At 39.6% G+C, this 26368-nt stretch overlaps 1 protein-coding gene across 3 annotated transcripts in view; it reads right to left on the bottom strand.

The window, feature by feature from the left end:
- The window catches only part of LOX (lysyl oxidase), a 99598-nt gene that overhangs the window by 10084 nt on the left and 63146 nt on the right, over window positions 1-26368 (bottom strand). For 2 of the 3 annotated variants that reach the window (XM_073624680.1, XM_073624681.1), the window contains exons 5-6: window positions 14293-14388; window positions 14090-14209 (exon numbers count right to left, since the gene is read on the bottom strand). In XM_073624680.1, the coding sequence (XP_073480781.1) occupies window positions 14090-14209; window positions 14293-14388 (216 nt within the window). Of the gene's footprint in view, window positions 1-14089; window positions 14210-14292; window positions 14389-26368 lie in introns of those variants that run through there. The other variant, XM_073624679.1, reaches the window with a different exon arrangement.

Genomic DNA, 26368 nt, shown 5'->3' on the forward strand with positions numbered 1-26368 from the left:
TACACCCATTACTTTGGCTAGAAGGCTTTTAGAGATTGCCGCATAGTTATAGAAAGAACCTTTTTGTATTCTTGTTCCAGACAAAGTGATTTTGTGCCCATGTCCTCAATTTCGCTCTAAAGTAGTCTAGGGATTTCATGATAATTAGGAAACAGTTCTTCCAAGTTTTCGGCAGAAATTGTTACCTTCACAACAAGAAGACTTCAGTTCTTTGGACATGGTGAAACTACTATCAATCTATATGGAAACTTTTTTGTTTTGCCAAGGGAAAGGCGAGACCGCTTCTTCTAGAGTGATATCTTCATGGATTTTGAATGTAATTCCAGTGGCTTATGTGAATCAGAGCTTAACTCCACCGGCTGAAGTGCAAGCTCATTCTACTAGAGGGTTGGCAACATCTTGGGCAGCCTGTGTCAAGGTGTCTGAAGATGACATGTTCTACTTTTGTACACCACTACAGGTTAGATATGGCATTGACAAGCACGGCACGCATTGGCTCTTCAGTAGTCTAAGAAGCTTTACAGGGTAAATAAACATTAGGGCAGTGCATCTTGGTTGTGTTTTATATTCCTGAGTATGACTTTGTTTTTCCCCTCACAGGTGATTAGCTAGACCCTGTGTATGTAGACATGTATGTGTAGGCCATGAATATGGTAAAGTGTTACCCTATACTTACTATACTTTTAATTTCCTAGCCTATCCTCATGACAGCATAGCTTGTACTCCCTAGTGGCCCGTTGCATGCTAATTAAAGAACAATTCTAGTGGGAGGATGGTGCTGTTTTATTACACTAGGAAAAGGTGGTCCTGTGAATTCAGGGGTGAGTGAGCCCAATGCATGCTGACATTAGGATAAGCCAAGAATGAAAAATTAGAGTAATGCCGGCCATACACGGTTCGAATTTCGTAAGAATTTTCTTTAGAAAATCGTATGAAAGAATTTTCGTATGAATTTCGCACCATTAGTGGGCTGCAATCAAATGTTAGGAATCGGACATGTTGGAAATTTTCAGAAAAATGAACGATTTTCTAATCAATAATGGGAGAATCGTGCGATAAATGTAATAAGAAAAGAAAATTTACGGAGAGAAAAGAAGATTCCCAGCCATGAAAATTCTTTTCTGTAGCAACATGCTGTGAAATTGAAGGCTTGGTCGGCCGAATTTCGAAAATCAATGATGGCATCATCGGATCACAAAAAAAACGAACATTCTGATTTTGTAAAGAAAATTCGTTCGAAATTCGACCGTGTATGGCCTGCATAAGTATAGAGTAACAATTTTCCGTAATCCCAAAAGGAAAAAAACAGTTTGCTGCCACTGCTTATAAGGTATTGGCCAGGGTTCAGCTTCAATTTGTTAGTCAAGCCCATCTAAATATAGTAGTTTTACACTACCCTCTCCACAGACTGACAATTCTTCTGTTCAAAGGTGTCTGCTTTACTATTTCATCCAGAATGCACATACCTTAACCGCTTGGTGCCCGTGCTATAGCCAAAAGACGGCTACAGCATGGTCTTAAAATGCCAGGAGGGTGTACATAGACGCCCTCCCATTCTCACGCCACGCTCTGTGATCGCAGAGCAGGGTAAAGGGCCAATCACAGCAGGCCCTTTACCATGTGATCAGCTGTCAGCCAATGACAGCTGATCACGGAAGTAAACAGAAGACGGTTTCCGGCCTTTTTCTTTCTTCACGCTGTCAGCGTGAAGAAAAGAAGCAAGCTATTACGGGCTTCTGTTAGAGGGACATCACTCCCCTTAGTGATCAACAGTGCTACAAATCGGTGTCCTCCAGTGCTACCTCATCAGTTCCCATCAGTGAAGGAGAAAAATTACCTGTTTGCAAAATTTTATAACAAAATATGAAAAACTTTTTTTTGTTTTTTTTTCAAAATGTTCTGTCTTTTTTTGTTTGTTTAGCAAAAAATAAAAACCCAGGGGTGATTAAATATCAAAAATTGCAGAAAAAAAAGAAAAGGGAAAACCACAGGCCCCAGCAAAGAACTATCCTTCTTCCTGAAACAGTAGGCAGAAATAACTGGCTTGCCTATAGCAGAGAGGGGGTTTATACCAGTTAGGATTGCCTGTAGGCGGTGCTGTTTTCTTTTTTTTTGCCTAGAGTCCTACTCCTATAGGTGGGCACTATAAACCCTATGATTATAAATAGAATTATTAGAATTATTATTATTATGTGATTAGAATTATTAGCTTGATCTAAATCCACCCAATATACACTCACCGGCCACTTTATTAGGTACACCTGCTCAATTGCTTGGTAACACAAATTGCTAATCGGCCAATCACATGGCAGCAACTCAATGCATACAGTGCCTTAAAAAAGTATTCATACCCCTTGAAATTTTCCACATTTTGTTGTGTTACCATCAAAAATGTAAATGTATTTTATTGGGATTTTATGTGATAGACCAACACAAAATGGCACGTGAAGTGGAAGGAAAATGATAAATGGTTTTCTCATTTTTTTACAAATATGTAAAAAGTGTAGCATGCATTTGTATTCAGCCCCCCTGAGTCAATACTTTATAGAACAACCTTTCGCTGCAATTACAGCTGCAAGTCTTTTTGGGTATGTCTCTACCAGCTTTGCACATCTAGAGAGTGACATTTTTGCCCATTCTTTGCAAAATAGCTCAAGCTCTGTCAGGTTGGATAGAGAGCGTCTGTGAACAGCAATTTTCAAGTCTTGCCACAGATTCTCAATTGGATTTAGGTCTGGACTTTGACTGGTCCATTCTAAGACATGAATATGCTTTGATCTAAACCATTTCATTGTAGGTCTGGCTGTATGTTTAGTGTCGTCGTCCTGCTGGAAGGTGAACCTCTGCCCCAGTTTATAGTCTTTTGCAGACTCTAATAGGTTTTCTTCTAAGATTGCCCTGTATTTGGCTCCATCCATTTTCTGATCAACTCTGACCAGCTTCCCTGTCGCCGCTGAAGAAAAGTATCCCCACAACATGATGCTGCCACCATCATGTTTCACGGTGGGGATGGTGTGCTCAGGGTGATGTGCAGTCTCAATTTTCCGCCACACATAGTGTTTTGCTTTTAGGCCAAAAAGTTTAGTTTTGGTTTCATCTGACCAGAGCACCTTCTTCCACATGTTTGCTGTGTCCCCCACATGGCTTCTCGCAAACTGCAAACAGGATTTCTTATGGTTTTCTTTCAACAATGACTTTCTACTTGCCACTCTTCCATAAAAGCCAGATTTGTGGAGTGCACGACTAATAGTTGTCCTGTGGACAGATTCTCCCACCTAAATTGTGGATCGCTGCAGCTCCTCCAGAGTTACCATGGGCCTCTTGGCTGCGTCTTGGTAGGTTTGCAGTTGTGCCATACTCTTTCCATGTTTGGATGATTGAACAGTGCTCCGTGAGATGTTCAAAGCTTGGAATATTTCTTTTATAACTTAACCCTGCTTTAAACTTCTCCACAACTTTATCCCTGACCTAAGAAAAATATGTACCAATAATGGCGCCCTATGGGGATGAGAACATATAGCAAACAGCTGCCCCTTTAAAAGTGACCAAATCACTAAACTGTGTAAAATATTGAAATAAAGGATTTGGCGCTATACATGTTCATAAAAACTTTGCACCAAGAATAAATATACAGTGCATCAAACCTAAATGTGCACACTAACGAAATAAATTGTCATAATAGCAAGGAAAAAGTCCATAAGTACTAAATCCCAACACCAAATCAAATTGCTCTGACATAAAACTTCTAGTTCTTCCACCACGAGTGCTCAGTATGAAGATGGCCACTCACTAGAGATGTTTGAACCCTTTTTAAACCAGATTGGTTCCGCTAATAGCATAAATCCACTCCAATAGCCTCTCATGATGGCACTAGGATGTAAAAAATGACTCCACAGGATACATAGTGTAGTCATTTTTAATAAAGTAAAATAAAAACAGCAACAATAATAGCAGTTACACTCACATGTTGAAGTGCCTGGCCTGGCACCAGGTGTAATCACCATGAGTCAGCTAATCCCCTGGGGATGGCGTGTGTTCCACGTCTCGCTCCGGAGGGCAAAGCCTGGTATGGGGTATCAAGTTAGGACCTGGAAGTGACGGATTCTCTGCTCCGACATATGTTTTGCCGTGATTCGCGTCTTCAGGAAGTGACATAACGCCGCTTCCTGCTTGCTTTTATGTGAATGGGAAGGCTGCTATTGGTGAGGCTCCTCCAAAATGGAGGAGAGGATGAAAATCTGATACAGAATCTGCCTCTAGGGAGCACTGATGCACACACACTCCCAACATTGCACATTAATAGCCAACCATAAAACTGAATCAATTAATTGACTAATGTATAAAAAAAACTCATAATCAACAATCACCTACAAAGTGATGGGTAAAATATATTAGTGCATGGATGCCATTTAGAACTAAATGAGTTCAGATTGGCACATTACAGATTGAAGGAAATAATTAGGAGAGCGCCATCTAGTGGTGAATATCCATATGGCCAAAATTACCAATACATCCACGCCTAAAATAAATAATCAAATAAAAACAAGGAATAGACGAATATACAAAAGACGCAAAAAGGACTTCTTTATCCCTGACCTGTCTGGTGTGTTCCTTGGCCATCATGATGCTGTTTGTACACTAAGGTTCTCTAACAAACCTCTGAGGGCTTCACAGAACAGCTGTATTTATACTGAAATTAAATTACACACAGGTGGACTCTATTTACTAATTAGGGGACTTCTGAAGGCAATTGGTTCCGCTAGATTTTAGTTAGTGGTATCAGAGTAAAGGGGGCTGAATACAAATGCATGCAACGCTTTTCACATATTTGTAAAAAATGTTGAAAACCATTTATCATTTTTTCCTTCACTTCACAATTATGTGCCACTTTGTATTGGTCTATCACATACAATCCCAATAAAATACATTTACGTTTTTGGTTGTAACACAACAAAATGTGGAAAATTCCAAGGGGTCTGAATACTTTTTCAAGGCACTGTATGTGGTGAAAACGACATAGTTCAAACCGAGCATCAGAATAGGGAAGAAAGGAGATTTACTTTAAGTGACTTTAAACATGGCATGGTTGTTGGTGCCAGACGGGCTGGTCTGAGTATTCCAAAAACTGCTGATCTACTGGGATTTTCATGCACAACCATCTCTAGGTTTTACAGAGAATGGTCAGAAAAAGAGAAAATATCCAGTAAACTGCAGTTGTGTGGATGAAAATGCCTTGTTGATGTCAGATGAGAATGGGCAGACTGGTTTGAGATGATAGAAAGGTAACAGTAACTCATTACTCTTTACAACCAAGGTATGCAGAATACTATCTCTGAATGCATAACACATCGAACCTTGAAGAAGATGGGCCACAGCAACAGAAGACCACACCTGGTGCCACTCCTGTCAGCTAAGAACAGAAAACTGAGGCTAGAATTCACACAGGCTCACCAAAATTGAACAATAGAAGATTGGAAAAACGTTGCCTGGTCTGATGTATCTCGATTTCAGCTGCGGCGTTCAGATGGTAGGGTCAGAATTTGGCGTAAACCACAAGAAAGCATGGTTCCATCCTGTCTTGTTTTAATGGTTCAGGCTGGTGGTGGTGGTGTAATGGTGTGGGGGGATATTTTCTTGGCACACTTTGGACCCCTTAGTACCAATTGAGCATCGTTTAAACAGCATGGCCTACCTGAGTATTGTTGCTGACCATGTCCATTGCTTTATGACTACAGTGTACCCATCTTCTGATGGCTACTTCCAGCAGAATAATGCACCATGTCATAAAGCTCAAATCCTCTCAAACTGGTTTCTTGAACATGACAATGAGGTCACTGTTCTCCAATGGCCTCCACAGTCACCAGATCTCAATCCAATAGGGCACCTTTGGGATGTGGTAGGAGATTCGCATCATAGGTGTGCAGCCAACAAATCTGCAGCAACTGCGTGATGACATCATGTCAATATGGACCAAAATCTCTGAGGAATGTTTCCAGAACCTTGTTGAATCTATACCATGAAGAATTAAGGCATTCTGAAGGCAAAAGGTGGTCCAACCCGGTACTAGCAAGCTGTACCTAATAAAGTGGCCGGTGAGTGTGTGTGTGTGTATATGTATATGTATATATATATATATATATATATATATATATATATATATATATATATATACATATAGGAGATGTACTGTATCAATGGATCAGGAAGAATAAAGAAAATAGTATCAATGTACATAAACCCAATCATCAATTGCTCCACCTCTGAGAGTATAAATACCCTGGGCCAGTTTTATTGTTAATAAAATTTGAAAAAAATTGCAAGTGTTTCTTCTTGTAGAAAGGTGCCTAATTAGTGCTGGTCAAGGAAGTGATTACAGCTGGATCTGGAAGGAGTGAGTCAGAGGAAACATTATCTTTACAGCAGACAAAGCATATTACTGTAGCTGGACTGCATCCAGGAAAATCTTTAAAAGATATCTGAACCAGACAGAATAAAATCTATTACTTGTAGGGTCTGAAAAGAAAAGAAAAGAAAAGAAAACTCATTAAAGCGGAGTTCCACCCATTTTTTAGTTTATTAAAAGTCAGCAGCTACAAAAACTGTAGCTGCTGACTTTTAATAAACAGACGCCTGTCTCACGGTCCAGCAATGCGGCCACCCGGAGCCTCGCTCCTCTCCCCCTCCTCTCCTCAGCGCTGTGATAGCAACTGTGGGCACCTGGCCGTGACAGCTTACGGCTTCGTGGCCGGGCGTGCACTGCGCATGCGCGAGTCGCGATGCGCTCTGCTATTAGCCAGCCAATCTTCTGACACATTCGGCCCCAGTGTGATCTCAGATCTAAACTGCTATACGCCCTCGATGAATGGGCCTCTCTTTCCATTGGAAGGAAGAATAAATTACTTCATATATTCATACCTATCCATTTCCACCTTGACAGTGGCTATATGAATATTTTTGCTATACTCTACTAAAGCTCTACACACTATGACCGGGGAATGCGTCTGACGGGCAGTATGTGTCAGTACATTTATGTTCTTTTAAACCCTTTCTGGAATGCATAAACCAATATCTATAGATACTATTGTAAGTATAAACAGAAAAATATATTTATACAGATTTATGCAATTATAGGTTTTCTGTTCATGATTTCTATTGTGTACTTACTATGTTTATGTTATATATACCATTTCCCATATAGATAATTCTATTGTAAACCCTACAATCACCCCTGAAGAAGGAGGCATAAGTAACTCCGAAACGCGTCGGGTACTAACGTATTGGTATTACTAGTGCTGTATCTATGGAACTGCATTCCGTGTTTTTAATTATGTGATTGTGTGATATTCACTCGATGATTTTTTGTAATAAATAAACTGTTATTTACTTTATATATTCTTCCAAATGTTTTTTTGAAAGTGCCTTTAAAGTCCACTAGGGGATTTCCTTTTGCTTCAAATTTGAATTTAGGATGTGGCACAATTAGCAGATAATTGGTCGATCAAAACTTTTTGCTCTTAATTTAATTGGTAGTAGATACCGCTCCCCGCATCAGACCGACAATTATCTGTGCATGGCCGTCCAGAACTCTGATTGAGTACTCCGGACCGCCAAAAATCTACCTTTTTGTCTTTTATCTCTCTTAGTTTCAATAATATTATACACTTTTCCTTAAAGTACTCTTCTATTTGTTAATAGACAAAAATGACTAACTTTACGGGTGAGGGATGGGAAACACTGATGGAGGGCTACTTAAAAGACTTTGGAGACCAGGAATCTGTTGACTCCGAGATATCTTCTCTTTTCTCCAGACTTTCTAAAACTCTGGAGAAAAAATCACTATTTTACTGGCATGTCAAATCATTCCAGGACTACATTAAAGAAGACATCAACCCTGCAGGATTGCGAGTCCAGATCTTCCCGACATTGGAGGGCCTGGACTCGGAATTCAAAAGCAGATGGGAACAGGCACTACGGGCATGTTCACAAAGCCTGATGGAAATTCTGATTGAGGAATACAAAAAGAGATCCAACATCCTAGACTCAGACATTGTAATTCTCTGCAACAAGCTACAGCAATTAAAAATGCAGAGATCACTTACTAACAAAGAAGATAGACTGAAAACACACTTAGAAACATTCAACAAGGATGTACTCATCAAAAAAAGACAGAAACTCATCCGCGACAGGAATGCGTTTAAAGATGGAAGGGCTTATAGATGGACCCAAAATAGGACTAATCAGAATAGAAACCACCAATATCAGGGACACCAAATCAACCCCTCACAATCCACCCCTAATCCACCCCAAATCCACACCCAAACACTCCAGAAATCCAACATGGGACACAGTATTAAACGCACATTCCGGGGTGACCCCAATGAGGGGCAACAAGCAAAGAAACTAACCCTTGAAATTCCTAAAAAAAATCTATCCCCCCATAGGTACACAGGAACCAATTCCTAAAACACTTAATGCACAGAGCAATATACACACCCCGATAAGGGATACGAATCCCCAATCAAACCCCTCGACAGTCACAACATTGGACACAATTTCCAATGACCCATCTTTTTTAGAGAAAATCCTGATGGGTGTACAACCCACACAATCCAACCCCAATACCTACACTCAAATAGCACTTTAACTGTCCCTGACACTGATCAAGAATCGAAACCCAACAGTCTCAATATCATCAACCTTTCATCATATAGACTCTCCCATGACGAAACCAATGTCCTGCAAAAAGGCTTAAACTTTTGCCTTAATCAAAATTTGGACAAGTTTGAGATCTATAAGGATCTGCAACTGTTTATACGTAAGCTTATTCTAAAAAAACTATACCACAAGCAGGAAAGACCCACTAATTTGACGCCACAGGAACACCAAGCATTAGAGCAACTGGTATCCCTTCTTGACGAGAACGATTCAACTGATCTCATAGATGAAATCAATCTATCTCAAATACTAGATTCCATCGAAAGACCTAATGAACCCCCGAAGGGAAATACCTCCACACTTAAAAAGAAGTCTGATTTCTGCCCTGCGCCAAGTATCCATCCGAACGCAGCAGCCTTTTTAAGGTTAGTTGGCAAAGAATTGGGTAAATTAAGAATTTACAACAAATCCGTACGGTCGATATACTATACATTGTGCCACTCTGGGACATAAATAAAACTGTTGTTATCTATCCTGTATATTGCACTATATGACACTTAAGATTATTAATGTTTAGATCATATGTATATATACCTGGTGTCATGTATGACTCTTATCCATGTAACATGCCTTCCAGCTGCACATCCCTTATATCTGTATGTAATTACCGTTTTTGCTATATGTCCCTCCTTTAGGTTACCTTCCTAACCCGTATCATACTGCCCACCAGTCCTGCTTCTCCGCTATAGCAACAAAATTCAGCATACTATTACTTTTATCTTTGTCTTTTATTAGATGCACATAATATGTGCTTTAACTCATTTGCTTATTGGTCCTACATTACGATCTGCCATCCGCCCGGCACGAAAAGAGCCGCCTGAGTCTGGACTCATGGCGGCGCTGTGTGAGGTACAGTATTTACTGTCCTCCATCTTGCGACCCCAACGGACATGCGCAATCCGTTGGGGAAGCTAGACGTGCCGGCGGGTGCAGTGGGCGTGGCCACGCCTCATGACGTCGGCGCACGCACGCGCTGTGGGAGCCTGGCGGCGCGCACTCCACCCGGGGGGCCGGCTAGAGTGTGTCCGTCCCTCCCTAACCATAATCAGCTGTTGCCTCTTTTCATCAACAGCTGATGGATGGGGAGGGCTTTATATGTCCAGCTTTAGCTCACACCAAGCGTCATCTGCTGCAGACAGGACGCTATTGGTGTGAGCTGCTGTGTTTTACGGTCAGTAACTTATTACATATTTATGGACTTAGACTTCTTTATTGACATCCCCAGCCATTACCCTATCTGTTACCTGTCTTGCTTTATTTACTTCATCGGTCACCTGCTATGTCCTATGGTTCCTCCTCCCTTTACAATACACTTAACGATCCAGTCTTTTCTCCACTAAAATCACAAGCCATTTCTGCTACTTGGATGTCTTTTACTTTTCTCCTGTTCTCGGTTTCTTCGCCCCCCCCCCCCCCTCCCCCTTTCTTTTTTTATCAATCAGGGTAGTGATATATTTTCTATTTCCATGTTGACTCTCCAGTGATCTGGGCCTTACCTGATTCACACCCACCATCAGCCACTGTCCTCCATACTATAGGCGGACCAGGTAGGATACACTTTTTTGGACTTTCCATGTACTACTCTGGCTGTTCATATGCATGCACATTTTTTTATATATATATTTTCATGACTTACAGGACACACATTCGGCCCCAGTGTGATCTCAGATCTAAACTGCTATACGCCCTCGATGAATGGGCCTCTCTTTCCATTGGAAGGAAGAATAAATTACTTCATATATTCATACCTATCCATTTCCACCTTGACAGTGGCTATATGAATATTTTTGCTATACTCTACTAAAGCTCTACACACTATGACCGGGGAATGCGTCTGACGGGCAGTATGTGTCAGTACATTTATGTTCTTTTAAACCCTTTCTGGACTGCATAAACCAATATCTATAGATACTATTGTAAGTATAAACAGAAAAATATATTTATACAGATTTATGCAATTATAGGTTTTCTGTTCATGATTTCTATTGTGTACTTACTATGTTTATGTTATATATACCATTTCCCATATAGATAATTCTATTGTAAACCCTACAATCACCCCTGAAGAAGGAGGCATAAGTAACTCCGAAACGCGTCGGGTACTAACGTATTGGTATTACTAGTGCTGTATCTATGGAACTGCATTCCGTGTTTTTAATTATGTGATTGTGTGATATTCACTCGATGATTTTTTGTAATAAATAAACTGTTATTTACTTTATATATTCTTCCAAATGTTTTTTTGAAAGTGCCTTTAAAGTCCACTAGGGGATTTCCTTTTGCTTCAAATTTGAATTTAGGATGTGGCACAATTAGCAGATAATTGGTCGATCAAAACTTTTTGCTCCCAGAAGATTGCTGGCAGGGAGGAGTCACCTAGGCGGCCAGAAGGAGGAAGTGGGACAGGAAGTCCCACTAAAAATAAGGTACACCCCCCCCCCCCCACAAACAAAAAGAACATGCCAAATGTGGCATGTCAGGGGGCGAGGAGTACTTAAAGCGGAAATTCCATTTTTGGGTGGCACTCCGCTTTAAGTCTGTCTAAGCCTCATTCTGTTACAATAGAATTATGTTCTTCAATGGCTTTCACTTGGTTACACTCTCAGACCTACCAGAACACTAAGAGCATTCATCAATAAAAATGTTATACACATCTGTTCATTTTGGAACACAGCCTGCAATGACCGCTCTTATTTGTAGAAAGCTGTAATGTTTGGCTGAAAAATTGGAATGGTCAAAATCTAGGTTTATTTGCAAAATGTTTTTCTTTTTGTATGTATATAATTTGTCCAAAAAATATATTTATATAATGTATAAAATATACACAGCCTCATTTAGAAATGAAACAGCAAGTGCCTCAAGAATCGTTAACAATGCTTATGACTTATATCAGAAAGTGACTGCTTTCTCCATTGTAAAAAGCAACTGAATGGCAAAGAGTAGCAAATAGTTGTTAGTGACCTCTGCTGTTACTTCACTTAGTAATATAGGAGTGCTTTTTCTACTCTATATGAAAAGAACATAGAACCTATTATTGTATTCTACAGTGAAGCCCTTTTCAAAGTATAACTCCAACCAAAACTTTTTTTTCTTTAAGTTCTTAATAGAATAGGAGAAAGTGTAGGCTGCTATATTTGGTTTTAATGCTGTCTTGATTCCTTATTTGAGAGATTTCTCTGCACTTTCTTTCCCGGTGACAGTGTTTTTGCCTGGAAAGAAAATATACAACAAGGCCACAAGCAACAATAAAACACTGATGGTGATTCTGTCTTTCCACTGCTCTACTAAAAGAGTGCTTTAATTGCTTCCTGTGTTCCCTTTAGAGATTTCCTTTAATTCTTGTCCTGGTGATAAAATTGTCACCTGGAAATGAATTGATAGGAAACACAGAGAGCAATAAAAGCTAAGAAAGGTTCTAGCCTGTACCACTCTATCCAAAATTAGAAAAAAAAAAGTTTTTAGCTTGTCTTGCAAAACGCTCTCAAACCAAGTTACTCTCAATCCAAGGTTTTACTGTACTGTAAAATGCTTACTTATGGTGTTATTCTTTCCCAAAAACAATGTTTTATTCCCTTTTAGTTTTCTCTTGAACTTGCTAGCAAATTTGACTCTTTCAGGAATTGTCAATTCCCTAGAATAGCCCTCTCCTCCTCTGCCCATACTGGGTTATCTCCGTCCTCTCTTCCATCATCTCCTTACATAACCTGTAATGTAGCTGCTAGAGGCTCGTACACACTATAAGAAAACCGGGCAAACATTTTCATCCAATTCATTTTTGTATGATTTTCGTATAGTGTGTGCACAACTTTCGACAGCCGATTCTGACTTTTCGTACGAAAATTCCTGAAGGGGCAAACTCCAAAAATGTTCTCGTACTGGAGCAGAACAAACAATTATTTTCGTTTAATGTGTACCGTTTTTGTATGATTTTCATACAGGAAAAATCAGAAAAGAGACTGCACTTGATCAGAAACAATAAATTACTAAAAAAAAGTTGTCTTATGAGAATTTTTGTACTTGATTTGATTGTAGCCGTATTAGTGCAATTGTGACAGAGAAAATTGAGTACTGTCCATGATACTTTTTTTTATTTGCACTAACATACAATTTTTCAGGACAAGCTTTCGGGGTATGTCCCCTTCTTCAAGGTCCAAGCAGTACTCAGTACTGCTTGGACCTTGAAGAAGGGGACATACCCCGAAAGCTTGTCCTGAAAAATTGTATGTTAGTGCAAATAAAAAAAGTATCACGGACAGTACTCAATTTTCTCTGAGAATTTTTGTACAAATTTTCATTCATCGGTTCCAATTTGCTGTGAAACAATGAGGAAAATCGGATGCTCATTCGTCCGATTTTTCTTATAGTGTGTACCCCACTTAAGGGTATGTCACTTTTAGAAACTGCTCTTAGGCTGATGACATCATATTCAAATCTGTGATGTCCAGCAGCATGGGTGTCATTAAAAGGAAGGCTTCTACAGGTAAAGAGGCTCAAAAAATACTAAAACTGCACATACAATATCTCACAAAAGTGAGTACACCCCTCATATTTTTGTGAATATTTGATTATATCTTTTCATGTGACAACACTGAAGAAATGACACTTTGCTACAATGTAAAGTAGTGAGTGTACAGTTCGTATAACAGTGTAAGTTTGCTGTCCCCTTAAAATAACTCAACACACAGCCATTAATGTCTAAACCGCTGTCAACAAAAGTGAGTACACCCCTAAGTGAAAATGTCCAAATTGGGCCCAATTAGCCAGATACTATACGGATACTGAAATACTGTACATCATATGGGAAGATTGTTGAAATAAAAGGTGACAGTGTTACTTTAGTAATACTACATAAAAGCTTTTATTTATTTGTTTATTTCTGGAGATCTATTAAAGAAAAAAATGTTTGCCTGACATATATTATTGATTCATTGTATAGGAATCTGGCAAAAAGTATATTCTCAGCTTCAGGTTCAAACTTGTTGGTAATTTTTTAATCAAAAAAATTATACCAAACTAAATATGTAACTATGTTATGTTAAAATTACCATTGGTGGTGCTTGGGGAGAAATTTGTGTAACACTGCATTACAACGACCATGCCATAGTCAGAAGTCACCTACCACATGCACATAACTTTGTGTAAGAGAAAATGGCATATTGGAACATACAGTTTTTCTAAGAACCACATCTTTTTAAACTCACTCCAGTGATACAGTAAATAAATACACTTGGTATTGTGTTCTATTGCTGCACATAAGCAGGTCTGAGCAGCAGCTGCTATGTGGAAAGAAGTACATGTAATTGATTTTCCTGAAAGGCATACGCTTATAAATAGTCTATGTGACATTGTTAGTATGGTAATAAAAAGTCTATACTTACGGAGAAATTGTACAGCTGGAAGTGTATACATGTTGTCCAGTATATCGTAGATCACAACGAACAATATTGTTGGAATAATCAGATTCTGGTACCAAGTAGCTTGGATTCACACTGACCTGAAAAACAGGTTTGTATAGGTGATCACATACTGGAATTGCATTCAATGTCATGTGTAATCTGTCAAGTTTATTTGAATTACCTTTAAAATATAGTTTCCAGGTTTTACATCTGTGATGTCAATCCACTGGCAATCAATATCTGCATTATAAGTGTCATAACAGCCAGGACTCAGTCCCTAAAAAAGAAGCAAAATATATCCCAATGACCGTTTACATTTTTAAAATTAAATTTTGTAAAAAAAAAAAAAAAAAAAAGATAGATGTACAGAGATAGTGATAATTAATACAATGTAGAAAGATTGCATTTACCATTTCAAGACTTCAACATATGACAAAAGAATATGTAAAAAAAAGTTAAAGAAGAACCCAAATCTAATGGATAAACAGGATTCCGTTATTATTTTTTTGTTAAAAATAACAAACACGTTATACCTACCTGCTCTGTGCAGTGGTTTTGCACAGAGCAGCCCCGATCCTTCTCTTTTCAGGTGATGTGATGATCCATACTTGGTAATGATCTCTTGGTTGGATTAACCTCTCTAGTGTCTAAATGTAACCTTGTTGCTGAAAGTGCATTATTTTAGCTTTAACCACTTACGGACCGCCCGCCGTCGTTATGCATTGGTACTTTGAAGAGGGATATCATGCCAAGCTTGCGTGCGGAAGGGAATGCATACGTGAGCAGTTCCCGCATATGAAAACGGTGTTCAAACCACACATGTGAGTTTCGCCACGATAGAGTGAGAGCAATTATTCTAATTCTAGTCCTCCTCTGTAGCTCAAAACATGCAACCTGTGGAATTTTTTAAACGTCACCTATGGAGATTTTTAAAGGTAAAAGTTTGTTGTCATTCCATGAGCTGGTGCAATTTTTAAGCATGACATGTTGGGTAACATTATCTTTCACAATATAAAAAAAAAAATTGGCTAACTTTACTGTTGTCTTATTTTTTAATTTAAAAAAGTGTAGCTTTTTCAAAAAAAGTGCGCTTGTAAAACCGCTGAGCAAATACAGTGTGACAGAAAGTATTGCAACGACCGCCATTTTATTCTCTAGGGTGTTAAAAAATATATATATAATGTTTGGGGGTTCTAAGTAATTAATTTTATAGCAAAAAAACTATTTTGTTTTGTAAACACCAAATCTCAGAAAGAGGCTCGGTCCTTAAGTGGTTAATAAACCTTTTTGTAAACGTATTATGCGATGAGTCTTCCCTATGTTTAAACCCCACACATACACTCGATTAGATTGTAAGCTCTTCTGAGCAGGGCCCACTTAATCCTCTTGTATTTTATTGTATTATAACTGTATTGTCTCCCTTTTATATTGTAAAGCGCTGCGTAAACTGTTGGCGCTATATAAATCTTGTATAATAATAATAATACACCGAGTGGAGAGCATCAAGCGAGTCCAGGCTGAAGTGTGCAGGGCGGGGAAGCTAATCAGGAGGCTACTGGATTAGCATTTTACCTATGGCATGGTGGCTTTTTTTCATAGGTTTATATTACTGTGTATGTGCCCAGTAGGGAGATTTACCACTCTATTTTTTCTGGTGACCATTGTCACAGAGACAGAAAACAATGAAAAATGTAAATGTTTATAGTTGTCATCAGAGCAAATGGAAGAGGGAAGTATTTCTGTTTTGGCAGCTGGTGGTATTTTCTTTAGGGGGGGCGGAAAACGCCCCCCCCCCCAGTCGGTCTTTGGTAGCAACCCCCCCCCAGGAGGACAGCCGGGACATCAAAGCCCCACACTTACCCCATCTACGAACCGTGTGGGCAGCATGTCCAGCAGCTTTCTTCCTCCTCCTGTGGTGTGGACCACGGCTCCTTCCACTGTGCATCCCCCTCCTTCTCCTCCTAGGCATCCAATAGGATCGCCTGACCTTTAAGACAATCAGGAAATGGGTATCAGACCCACGCTTCCTGATTGGCGGAGAGGTGATTCAGTGTTAGAAAAGCAAATATTCATTTGCTTTCATAACACACCTGGGTGGGCTCCGAGCGCAATGCTCTACGTTCTGAGTCCACCCTATTTTGAAGCCTATTATAGAGTCTATGGCTCTAATCAGGTGCTTCAAACCCCCCCCCCCCCGCTGCTGTAATTCATGCGCCCGGCCTCCTGTAAGTCCAATGCAATATTCCCAACGCACACGTTCCTGCAAAGATGCTGTATTTTCAATAGGGTGCTGAAGCGACCATCGGCTGAAACCTTTTCTGTAACTATGTGATCATTGATTAAAGTTTTGTATCCATTTTTGGAGATCCTGGTGTGCTGGTGACATTTTCTCTCTAAGACGGCATCCTGAAAGGATAAATAGGGGGTGGCCGTAGATCGATTCATGCTATGCATGTATCTATCCATTAACCATATAGGGGGTGGTGTGGATAGAGGGGGTGGTGCCCGTGCATCCTCAATGGATGGGCCGCCCCTGCTATTGACAGTCATTTGATGGGTTCCTCTCAGGTCCAGAAGGCTCTAGGGGCAGAGTAATGACATTATGAGGGGACAGCAACAAGACTTAACTTGGACTGCAGGAATCACTGGTCTTCACCCCTGGTAGTGCCACTAAGGAGGGTCATGTGACGGAGCGCTCAGGTAAGTAAAAAACCTTTTTGGAGGGTTTTGTTATTTGAAAAAAAAATAGTGGGTGGTAGGGATTGAGGGGGAGCTAATGTACCCAGAGGTGTTTTTCATGTAGATTGATGCATTGATGAAAGCAGTGGAGGTAAAATCAGGTCATTTATGCCCATAACAGAGCAGCAAGCTAATTTTGTCAATTTTCTTTGATATACAGTATGTTAATGTGACAAAGGTTAATCCTATACTGACATTTCAGTGTTTGGTAGATGCTGGAAGGTTAAACCAGTTGATGGTTTATTATACCAATCGGGGACTGCAGTAGTGAGATCTGTTTGCTTGGGTAACTGGGTCTGCACTGCTGCTTGGATCATTCATTTTAATTTACTTTTTCCTTTGAAGAAAAACAAAACAAGAGCCAAGGTGGGCAGAAACAGCCATGAAGCTATATTTTACTGTAAGAATGGTATTTTATGATATTGCACAAAGATTTTAAAACTGCCTGAGAGCAATATATTGTATTTGCCATAATTTGGCCAAAGCTTTAAATTTTATAATTTTATTTGGTTAATAATACTTATAAATAGGACAGATTTTGGCTATAGTTTTGTGAAACGGGTAGGGGCAGTTACAGTGCTGAACTTTAGGAAGACATCTTTGAATTTTAGTGGGAATAATGTAGAGGGGTTTCTCTTTGGATATGGAGTCTTGTATTTGTTTAGTGTCAGTGAAAATCGTACTTTTTTTTTTTTAACAGAAACATTTTTATTAGTAAAATAAAGCATCATTACAACTTAATGATACAGTAATAAGGCACATGCGTATGAGGAAAAGGAGCTACCCCGGGTATTTGGAAGGCATCAAGGCCATTACCATTAAGAGACAACTACATCCCGCGTTCCTGTTCCTATACAGTGAGTGATCGAGCTTTTACCCATGCATTCCACACTTTATCAAATTTTTGCGGGCACTTTCATGCCATATACGTGAGCTTATGTAGGGGCAACACAGAGTCTACTAGCGAGTGCCACTAAGTGAGGAGGGGACGCCAATTTCCAATGTTGTTATAGTACCTTCCCGGTATAGAAACATAAGTAGAATAGTAAGAGTCCCCTGTGGATAGAATGCGTTACCGAATCCGTTATACCCAAAAGAAGCACCATGGGATCCATTGATACTGAGTGGTTGGTGGCCACATTCATATCCAGAAGCAATCATTCTTAAAGTGGAACTTCATTCAATCAATCAACATTAAATATTTTAAATCCCTATGCTACATTTCTTCAGTTGCTTCCTGGTTTCTAAGCCTAGCCAAATGAGAGGAGGAGGATTTTTCACCTGAAGTTATTTGTAGGTTTTTCTTTGCATCCCAAACAATTTTCCTGGCAGTTGTGGCAGAACCCCTCATTTTCTATTTCTTAATTTGAGTTTGAACACTGCTGATTGGCATTATTAATTCCTTGGATATCTTTTTATATCCCTTTTCTGTTTATACAGTTCAACTACCTTTTCCCGCAGATCCTTTGACAATTCTCCATGACTCAGAATCCAGAAATGTCAGTGCAGCACTGGATGAAAAATGCAAGGGTCTGTCAGGAGTCCAGAAATGTATTGACCTTTTATACACCCACACTAATTACAAGCAAACAGATCACAGGTGAGGATGGTTACCTTTAATAGCCATTCAAACCCCTTTGTGTCAACTTGTGTGCATTTTATCAGGCCAAAATCACCAGGGTATGTAAACTTTTGATCAGGGTCATTTGGGTAGTTTCTGTTGTGATTGTGATTTAAAAAGAGTAAACACAGTTGATTGATAATAAATGGCTTCAGCCAAACACTAACCATGAGTGAAAGAAATGTTTTTGTGTTATCATTCATATTCTCTCAAAAATGACCAAGAAATCATTAATTCTGCCAGGGTATGTAAACTTATTAGCACAACTGTATATCTATGCACCTGTCAAGAAGAGAGAATGGGTATAGAAAATGGAAGCAATTGCTATGATAACCCTCGGTTTACCCTTATCCTGTTTGACATCACTACATAAATATTCTGGTAAAAATTTTACTTTGTGAACCTTCCAATGCTGACATATTTGCAATTGAGTGAGAAATAAATTAGAAATGAACTCGAGTAAATGATAAACTTTAGTTGCAAAGGAAAAGATGTCTGTGCTGTTCATCTGCAGTCAGGCACGTTTCAAGGTACTGTTAGGCTGTAGAACTTACATAAATGCAGGACATGCTTAGTTCCCTGCAGACGTGGTGGATGCTGTTACAGAAAGGGATTTTAAAAATTCTTGGCACTGAGCTGTAATAGAAAAATGGCTTCCGATCAAATAAAGTCTGAGGTTTCACCCGACATAGGAAAATGTGCATATTCTATGAAGCCAAGTAACTCTTACTTGCTATAAAACCTGACGTTCTACTTGCAGAACACTCCATTCTTTTCCTTGGATAAAGCCATTCTTGTCAAATTGATATTAACAGCTTGTGGAATACTAAACATCATAACATTCTACACCTAAGTATAAGAAGTTTGTGCTAAGGTCCCTAGCTGTTTCCCTTCAAGTTAAGAAGTTGTTTTGTAGCAGCGGAGAATGGGGCTATTGTATGAAGTCAACCTCTCTCAAAAAATGACAGACTGATTTACAAACTTAAAGTCTAACTAAAGGCAAACCCCTTTTTTTCGTTTTGGATAGAGGGGAGATGGATTATTGCTGTCTTTGCTTCAGTTAAGGAGATTTACCCTCTCTATTTGTCTTGTTTACCATTATCATTGAAAGTGAAACTAAAAGAAAATCCAATATTTTGGGTTGTCCCCAGAAAAGTAATAGCGGGGAAATTTTCCAATGGGGACACTAGTTCTGATGACCTGGGGGACACCAAGGAATTCCCTTAATTTGCAGGGATTTCCTCTACCTTTCTGTTTGGCTACAGGACAGGAAGTGAAGGGAAAATCTCAGCAATGGGACACATGGTGAAAAAAAAAAAATCTGCTAGGGGTTATAACCCTCTATTGCTCTATCCAAAATAAAAAAAAAAAAAAACATTTTGCCTATAGTTCTTTTTTAATTCTGATTCTTATTTAAGTATTATGCTCCAAATTTTCACCAGATACATCAGACATAGTTCTTAAGCCCATAACTCTCATAAGGTTAATAATCTGTGTGATACTTCATATTTGCTTTGTCAAAAGACATTTTTCTGACATTGTCTGCTTTTTTTTTTTAATCCATGATTTTTTAATTTCTGCCTACACATTTATTTTGGACTTGTCCCCTTTTTTGGGGGAAAGTCCAAATCCATAATACTGGGAAAAAAATGGGTGCAGATTAGGTGCTGTGGAACAGTGGTTCTCAACCTCAGTCCTCAACTACTCCCAACAGGCCATGTTTTGGGAATTTCTCTTAGATAAAATAGCTATCCAAAATTCAAAGCCATTGACTCTGATTTAAAGCACCCGTGCAAGATAAAGGAAAACCTGCAAACATGGCCTGTTGGGGGTACTTGAGGACTGAGGTTAAGAATCTCTGCTGTAGAAATTAGCTAAAAGGTACCATTATCCACTTTAAGAAGGCATATATAGCAAACACACCTTCTCAAAGATTATGCAGATGTATGTATATAATTTATTTATGGAAGATTTACAATCACCAGTGAAACTCTTTTGGCTGCCTCTTCTCTCTGTCTTCAACCCTTTAAAAAGCATCAGATCCTTGTCTGGCTGCCTCTTTCTGCCCTCCCCCTTGCTCAGGAATGGTTCAACTTAACCTACCTTCTCCCAGTCACAACCAATTCCCCTCTGCCCCTTGACCATGATAAGTTCCACTCTACTTTTTTGTCCCATTGGTCCACAATAAGCTTACTTTTGCTTTACTCTGCCCCCTCTTCATGGTTTGATCCTTCTCCATTTTATCAGTTCCCACTGTCCATATTCATCATTTCTCTACCTCCTTTCCCTCTCACTCTTGGTTCTTTGAGGTCTTGCTCTGTCATCTTTCCCAGTGTTCTATAGTCAAGTGCTGCCCTTTCATCATTTTTACCCTTGCCGTAATACACTGCTATCCTGTTTCTTCTTCTTTACTCAGCATCTGCAGCCATCTCCTTCTCAGCTTAGCCTCCCAATAGTTTAGTATCAGCTTACATTTTGCATCCGCTCATTATTAATTCAAGGGAAATGGCACACTTGACATTGACATATCTGATTGGTCAGTATTGTGTACCGAAATATTATTCATTTCTTAGAGGCCAAAAAAACATTCAGCCTAAATACATCTGCTCAGGAATGAGCACCTTTGCTTAAAGTGGTTGTAAAGGTAGAACCCTCTCCCCCTATATTTAGCTGAGCCCATTCTCGATCCAGCTAAATTCAGTTTATATTGGTCATGTTTAGTATTAAAATGTTACCTTTAGGTCATCTGTGTGCTCCTAGCTCATCTCACTATTTTTCTTTGATCTTCAAAGTACACTTCTGTTTCTGTTCTGTTTTTCTTACACATGTGTGCAATATACAATATATGCTCAAGGGATTGATGTTTGTTGGAGAAATGTGGGTTGAGTTAAGAATTAATTATTAGTAAGAACATATATTGCACAGCATTGTATATATTGATAAGTTTGGTGCTGTGCACTATGCTATTTAATATTTATCACATCTCAATTGTAGATTTAGCACAGCAGCTTAGTACATCAGTGGTAGTGTAGGTTTTAGCGCAACAGAGTAATTTTGTGTATATACTGCCACTCATGTCAATCAGTCAGCTCTCCCTTTTTTGTACTGTAGCTGTTATACTCCATTCCTCCTGTTCTGTAGTTTGCTTTTATTGGGGGATCAGGTGTCTTTGCATAACAGCCTGGATTTGTCAGTGACAAGTTCTATGCAAATACTTACTCTAGGCTCTTCCAGTGATTTTATTATTTGTTTGGTAAAGTGTATGTACAATGCATCCAGAAAGTATTCACAGCCCTTCACTTTTTCCACATTTTATGTTACAGCCTTATTCCAAAATGGATTCAATTTTATTTTCCTCAAAATTCTACAAACAATACCCCATAATGACAACGTGAAAGAGGTTTGTTTGAAATCTTTGCAAATTTATTAAAAATAAAAAAAGGAAAAAAATCACAAGCACATAAGTATTCTCCACCTTTGCTCAATACTTTGTTGAAGCACCTTTGACACCAATACAACCTCAAGTCTTTTTGAGTATGATGCTACTAGCTTGACACACCTATTTTTGGGCAGTTTCTTCCATTCTTCTTTGCAGGACCTCTCAAGCTCCATCAGGTTGAATGGGAGCGTCAGTGTACAGCCATTTTCAGATCTCTCCGGAGATGTTCAATTGGGTTCAAGTCTGGGCTCTGGCTGGGCCACTCAAGGACATTCACTGAGTTGTCCCATAGCCACTCTTTTGTTATATTGACTGTGTGCTTAGGGTCGTTGTCCTGTTGGAAGATGAACATTAGCCCCAGTCTGAGGTCCAGAGTGCTCTGGAGCAGGTTTTCATCAAGGATGTCTCTGCCCATTGCTGCATTCATCTTTCCCCCGATCTTGACTAGTCTCCCAGTTCCTGCCGCTGAAAAATGTCCCCACAGCATGATGCTGCCATCACCATGCATCACTGTAGGGATGGTATGAGCCAGGTGATGAGCGGTGCCTGTTTTCCTACAGACATGCAGCTTGCCATTCAGGCCAAAGAGTTCAATCTTTGTTTCTTTAGACCAGACAATTTTGTTTCTCATTGTCTGAGAGTCCTTCAGGTGCCTTTTGGCAAACTCCAGGTGGGCTGTCATGTGACCTTTACTGAGGAGTGGCTTCCGTCTGGCCACTCTATCATACAGGCCTGATGGTAGACTGGCCTGTAGAGATGGTTGTTCTTCTGGAAGGTTCTCCTCTCCACAAAGAAATGCTGGAGCTCTGTCAGAGTGACCATCAGGTTCTTGGTCACGTTTATGACTAAGGCCCTTCTCCCCTGATCGCTCAAGTTGGCCGGGCGGCTCACTCTAGGAAGAGTTCTGGTGGTTCCAAACTTCTTCCATTTATGGATGATGGAGGCCACTATGCTCATTGAGACCTTCAATGCTGCAGAAATTTTTCTGCACCCTTCACCAGATCGGTGCCTCTATACATTAAAACCTAAATGAAAATTAAAACACCACACCACTGCTAAGAGGTCCATAAAACTTTATTCCAATAAAAGTCAGGGGAACAATCCAAAAAACACCAACACTATTTGAGGGTCCAAGAGCCAAACCAACTGTTGACAAGGCATGTGCTTGCAATCACAATGGAAAAGCCCAGATGAACGGGGTACTCTAGGACCCTCGAAATGTGTTGGAAGGTTCTCCCCTCCACAAAGAAATGCTGGAGATCTGTCAGAGTGACCATCAGGTTCTTGGTCACCTTTCTGACAAAGGCCCTTTTCCCCTGATCGCTCAAGTTGGCCGGGCGGCTCGCTCTAGGAAGAGTTCTGGTGGTTCCAAATTTCCTCCATTTGATGAAGGCCACTATGCTCATTGGGACCTTCAATGCTGCAGAAATTTTTCTGCACCTTTCACCAGATCTGTGCCTCTATACATTCCTATCTCAGAGGTCTACAGACAATTCCTTGGACTTCATGGCTTGGCTTGTGCTAAACGTGCAAAACAGAAAAATTTGTTTAGTTTAATTTCGGATAACTTTGTTAGGTTACTAATTTTGTTTTGTTATGGAATTTGTTTAGTTTGGTTTTTGAATTTGTTCAGTTTTGTCTCGTTTTAGTTAAATTGTGTTTCGGTTTTATTAAAATTTGTTTCCTTTATTAATTTTCTAACGAATTCCAACTTTTCAGAACAATTAGAATTCAGATTGGTCGAAAAATGATTGACCAATTCAAATTCTGTGTGAAGAAATAGCTGGTTGTTAAGCAGCGGGCCGGCCGCCTGTGTCCTTAACAACCATGAGTCATCATCTGTCAGCTGCCTTTCCCACTCAGGCTGCATTTACACCTGAGAGTATCGTTTCCAAGCAGAAAGTCGCTCAATTTTTGCCGCGATTTTGTACAGGTCAAAAGGTCACCAATGTAAAAAAGCAGAAATCTGCCAAAAAAGAAGCTCCTGTACTTTTTTGAGCGGCAGGCATTTTGCTTCAGGCGACAGAACGCTCAGATGTGAACAGGGGCCATTGAAATCAATGGTATTTGTCTTGTTCGGCATTTTTAGAGCTGTGGCTTACAGCAGAAAAATGCCCAAAAATGCCTAGGTGTGAACAGAGCCTCAGGCCCCTTTCACACTACTGCGTCTTCAAAGTCGTGCGCTTTTGCCGCAATTTTACCACGATTTTGATGCGATTTTTAAGCAATTTTAGGGAATGCCTGTGTAAACTTGTGTCAACTCGCATCAAAGTTGGACTAAAGTAGTACAGGGACTACTTTGAAGTTGCACAAATATAAATGGTACTCATTGGAAATCATCGAGTATGACTTGTCGTGTGACTTTGCAGTCCCAAGTCGCACAAGTGTGAAAGGGGCCTAACAGATGAATGTAAAGAAAATAATGCCAGCATTTGCCCGGCAATAGAAAAATATTTAAAAAGGGGTTTGGTATAGACTGGGGGGGGGGGACCCTACGTCGTTTTTTTTTTTTTCAACATTTTTCTATTGCCGGGCAGTTGCCTGCATTCTTTTCTTTACATTCATCTGTCAGTGGGCAATCCCGCTGACAGATGATGACTCAAGGTTGTTAAGGATGCGGCTTCCCGGCCTGCTGCTTAACAACCAGCTATTATTTCACACAGAATTTGTATCGATCTATCGTTTTTCAACCGCTCTGCATTCTAATCTTTCTGAAAAGTTGGAAATAGTTAGAAAACAAATAAACAAAACAAAAATTATCGAATTTTAACTAAATTCATTACTATTTGTTACTATTCCATTCGGAGATTCGGATACATCCGAATCTCTGAATAACCAAAAATTCATCCCAATTTGTATTCCGACCGAAACGAATTGCACATGTCTAGTTTGTGTTCTGACATGCACTGTTAACTGTGGAACCTTATATAGACAGGTATGTGCCTTTCCAAATCATGCCCAATCAACTGAATTTACCACAGGTGGACTCCAATTAAGTTGTAGAAACATCTCAAGGATGATCAGTGAAAACAGGATGCACCTGAGCTCAATTTTTTATGTCACGGCAAAGGCTGTGAATACTTATGTACATGGGATTTTTTTTTTATTAATTTGCAAAGATTTCAAACAAACTTCTTTCAAGTTGTCTTTATGGGGTATTGTTTGTAGAATTTTGAGGAAAATAATGAATTTAATAAATTTTGGAATAAGGCTGTAACATAACAAAATGTGGAAAAAGTGAAGCTCTGTGAATACTTTCTGGATGCACTGTATAGTCACAACTTGTGTACCTTTTTTCCACCCTAGGGAAGATTTATTTTCAATTCCTGCTTTGACAATGTATTTGGTAGTTAGAGGAAATCCCTTCGTAGACAGTTGTCACTAGAACAGGTATGCCTATTGTTACATTTTCCTCCACCTCCTGTTCTGGGGACACATGTAAAATTTTGGATTATGCCTTTCTGTCTTGGTGACAATGGGGCTTAGGACATATAGAAACAATGAATCTACCTATCAGGGACACAGACAACAATTAAAACCTAAATGAAAATTAAAACACCACACCACTGCTAAGAGGTCCATAAAATTTTATTCCAATAAAAGTCAGGGGAACAATCCAAAAAACACCAACACTATTCGAGGGTCCAAGAGCCAAACCAGCTGTTGACAAGGCCTGTGCTTGCAATCACACTGGAAAAGCCCAGATGAACGGGGTGCTCTAGGACCCTCGAAATGTGTTGGATACTTTTTGGATTGTCCCCCTGACTTTTAATGAAATAAAGATGTATCTGGACCTCTTAGCAGTAATGTGGCAATTCAAATGTCCTTCTCTGTTACATCACACTACAAGTCGAGGAGACCATAGAGATTCTCTGGGGTGTAGAAGCTGCCTGTTCAGGAACCAAATCATTTACATCAATATCAATACTTAATAAGATGGCAGTACCAGTAAGATAACCCTATAGTCAAGTGCTATTTTTCCACTTTCCTCGAAAAAAAAAAATGCCAGGTTCTAATTCTTCCCTACTTTATGCAAAACTATAAGTTTTGGTTATACACACACAGTATCTGCATATGAGAACCAAAGTCTTAACTTTGGCATAATGACGCCGGCGGGAACCTCTTATCGATCCGGGTGGACTTCATATGACGTCCTCCCAGATCGTACCCCACATGTGGCTGCTTACAAAGTGCCATGATCTGTCACAGGCTGCGTACACCGGACACAGCCAATGACTGATCACACTACCGGCCCGCTGCCGGTACCATGTGACCGCTGTGACCAATCACAACAGGTCACATGACAGTTGTATACAATAGATGGCTTCCTGTCACATCTGTACCATGTGATTAGCTCTGACCAATCACAGCTAATAACAACAAAACAAACTGAAAAAAACGATTTCATTCAGTAAAATGCTTGCATATAGCAATATAATGCACTGCTAGCTGAAAACA

Source organism: Aquarana catesbeiana, linkage group LG01 (assembly GCF_042186555.1).
Source record: "Aquarana catesbeiana isolate 2022-GZ linkage group LG01, ASM4218655v1, whole genome shotgun sequence".
Classification (NCBI taxonomy): Eukaryota; Metazoa; Chordata; class Amphibia; order Anura; family Ranidae; genus Aquarana; species Aquarana catesbeiana.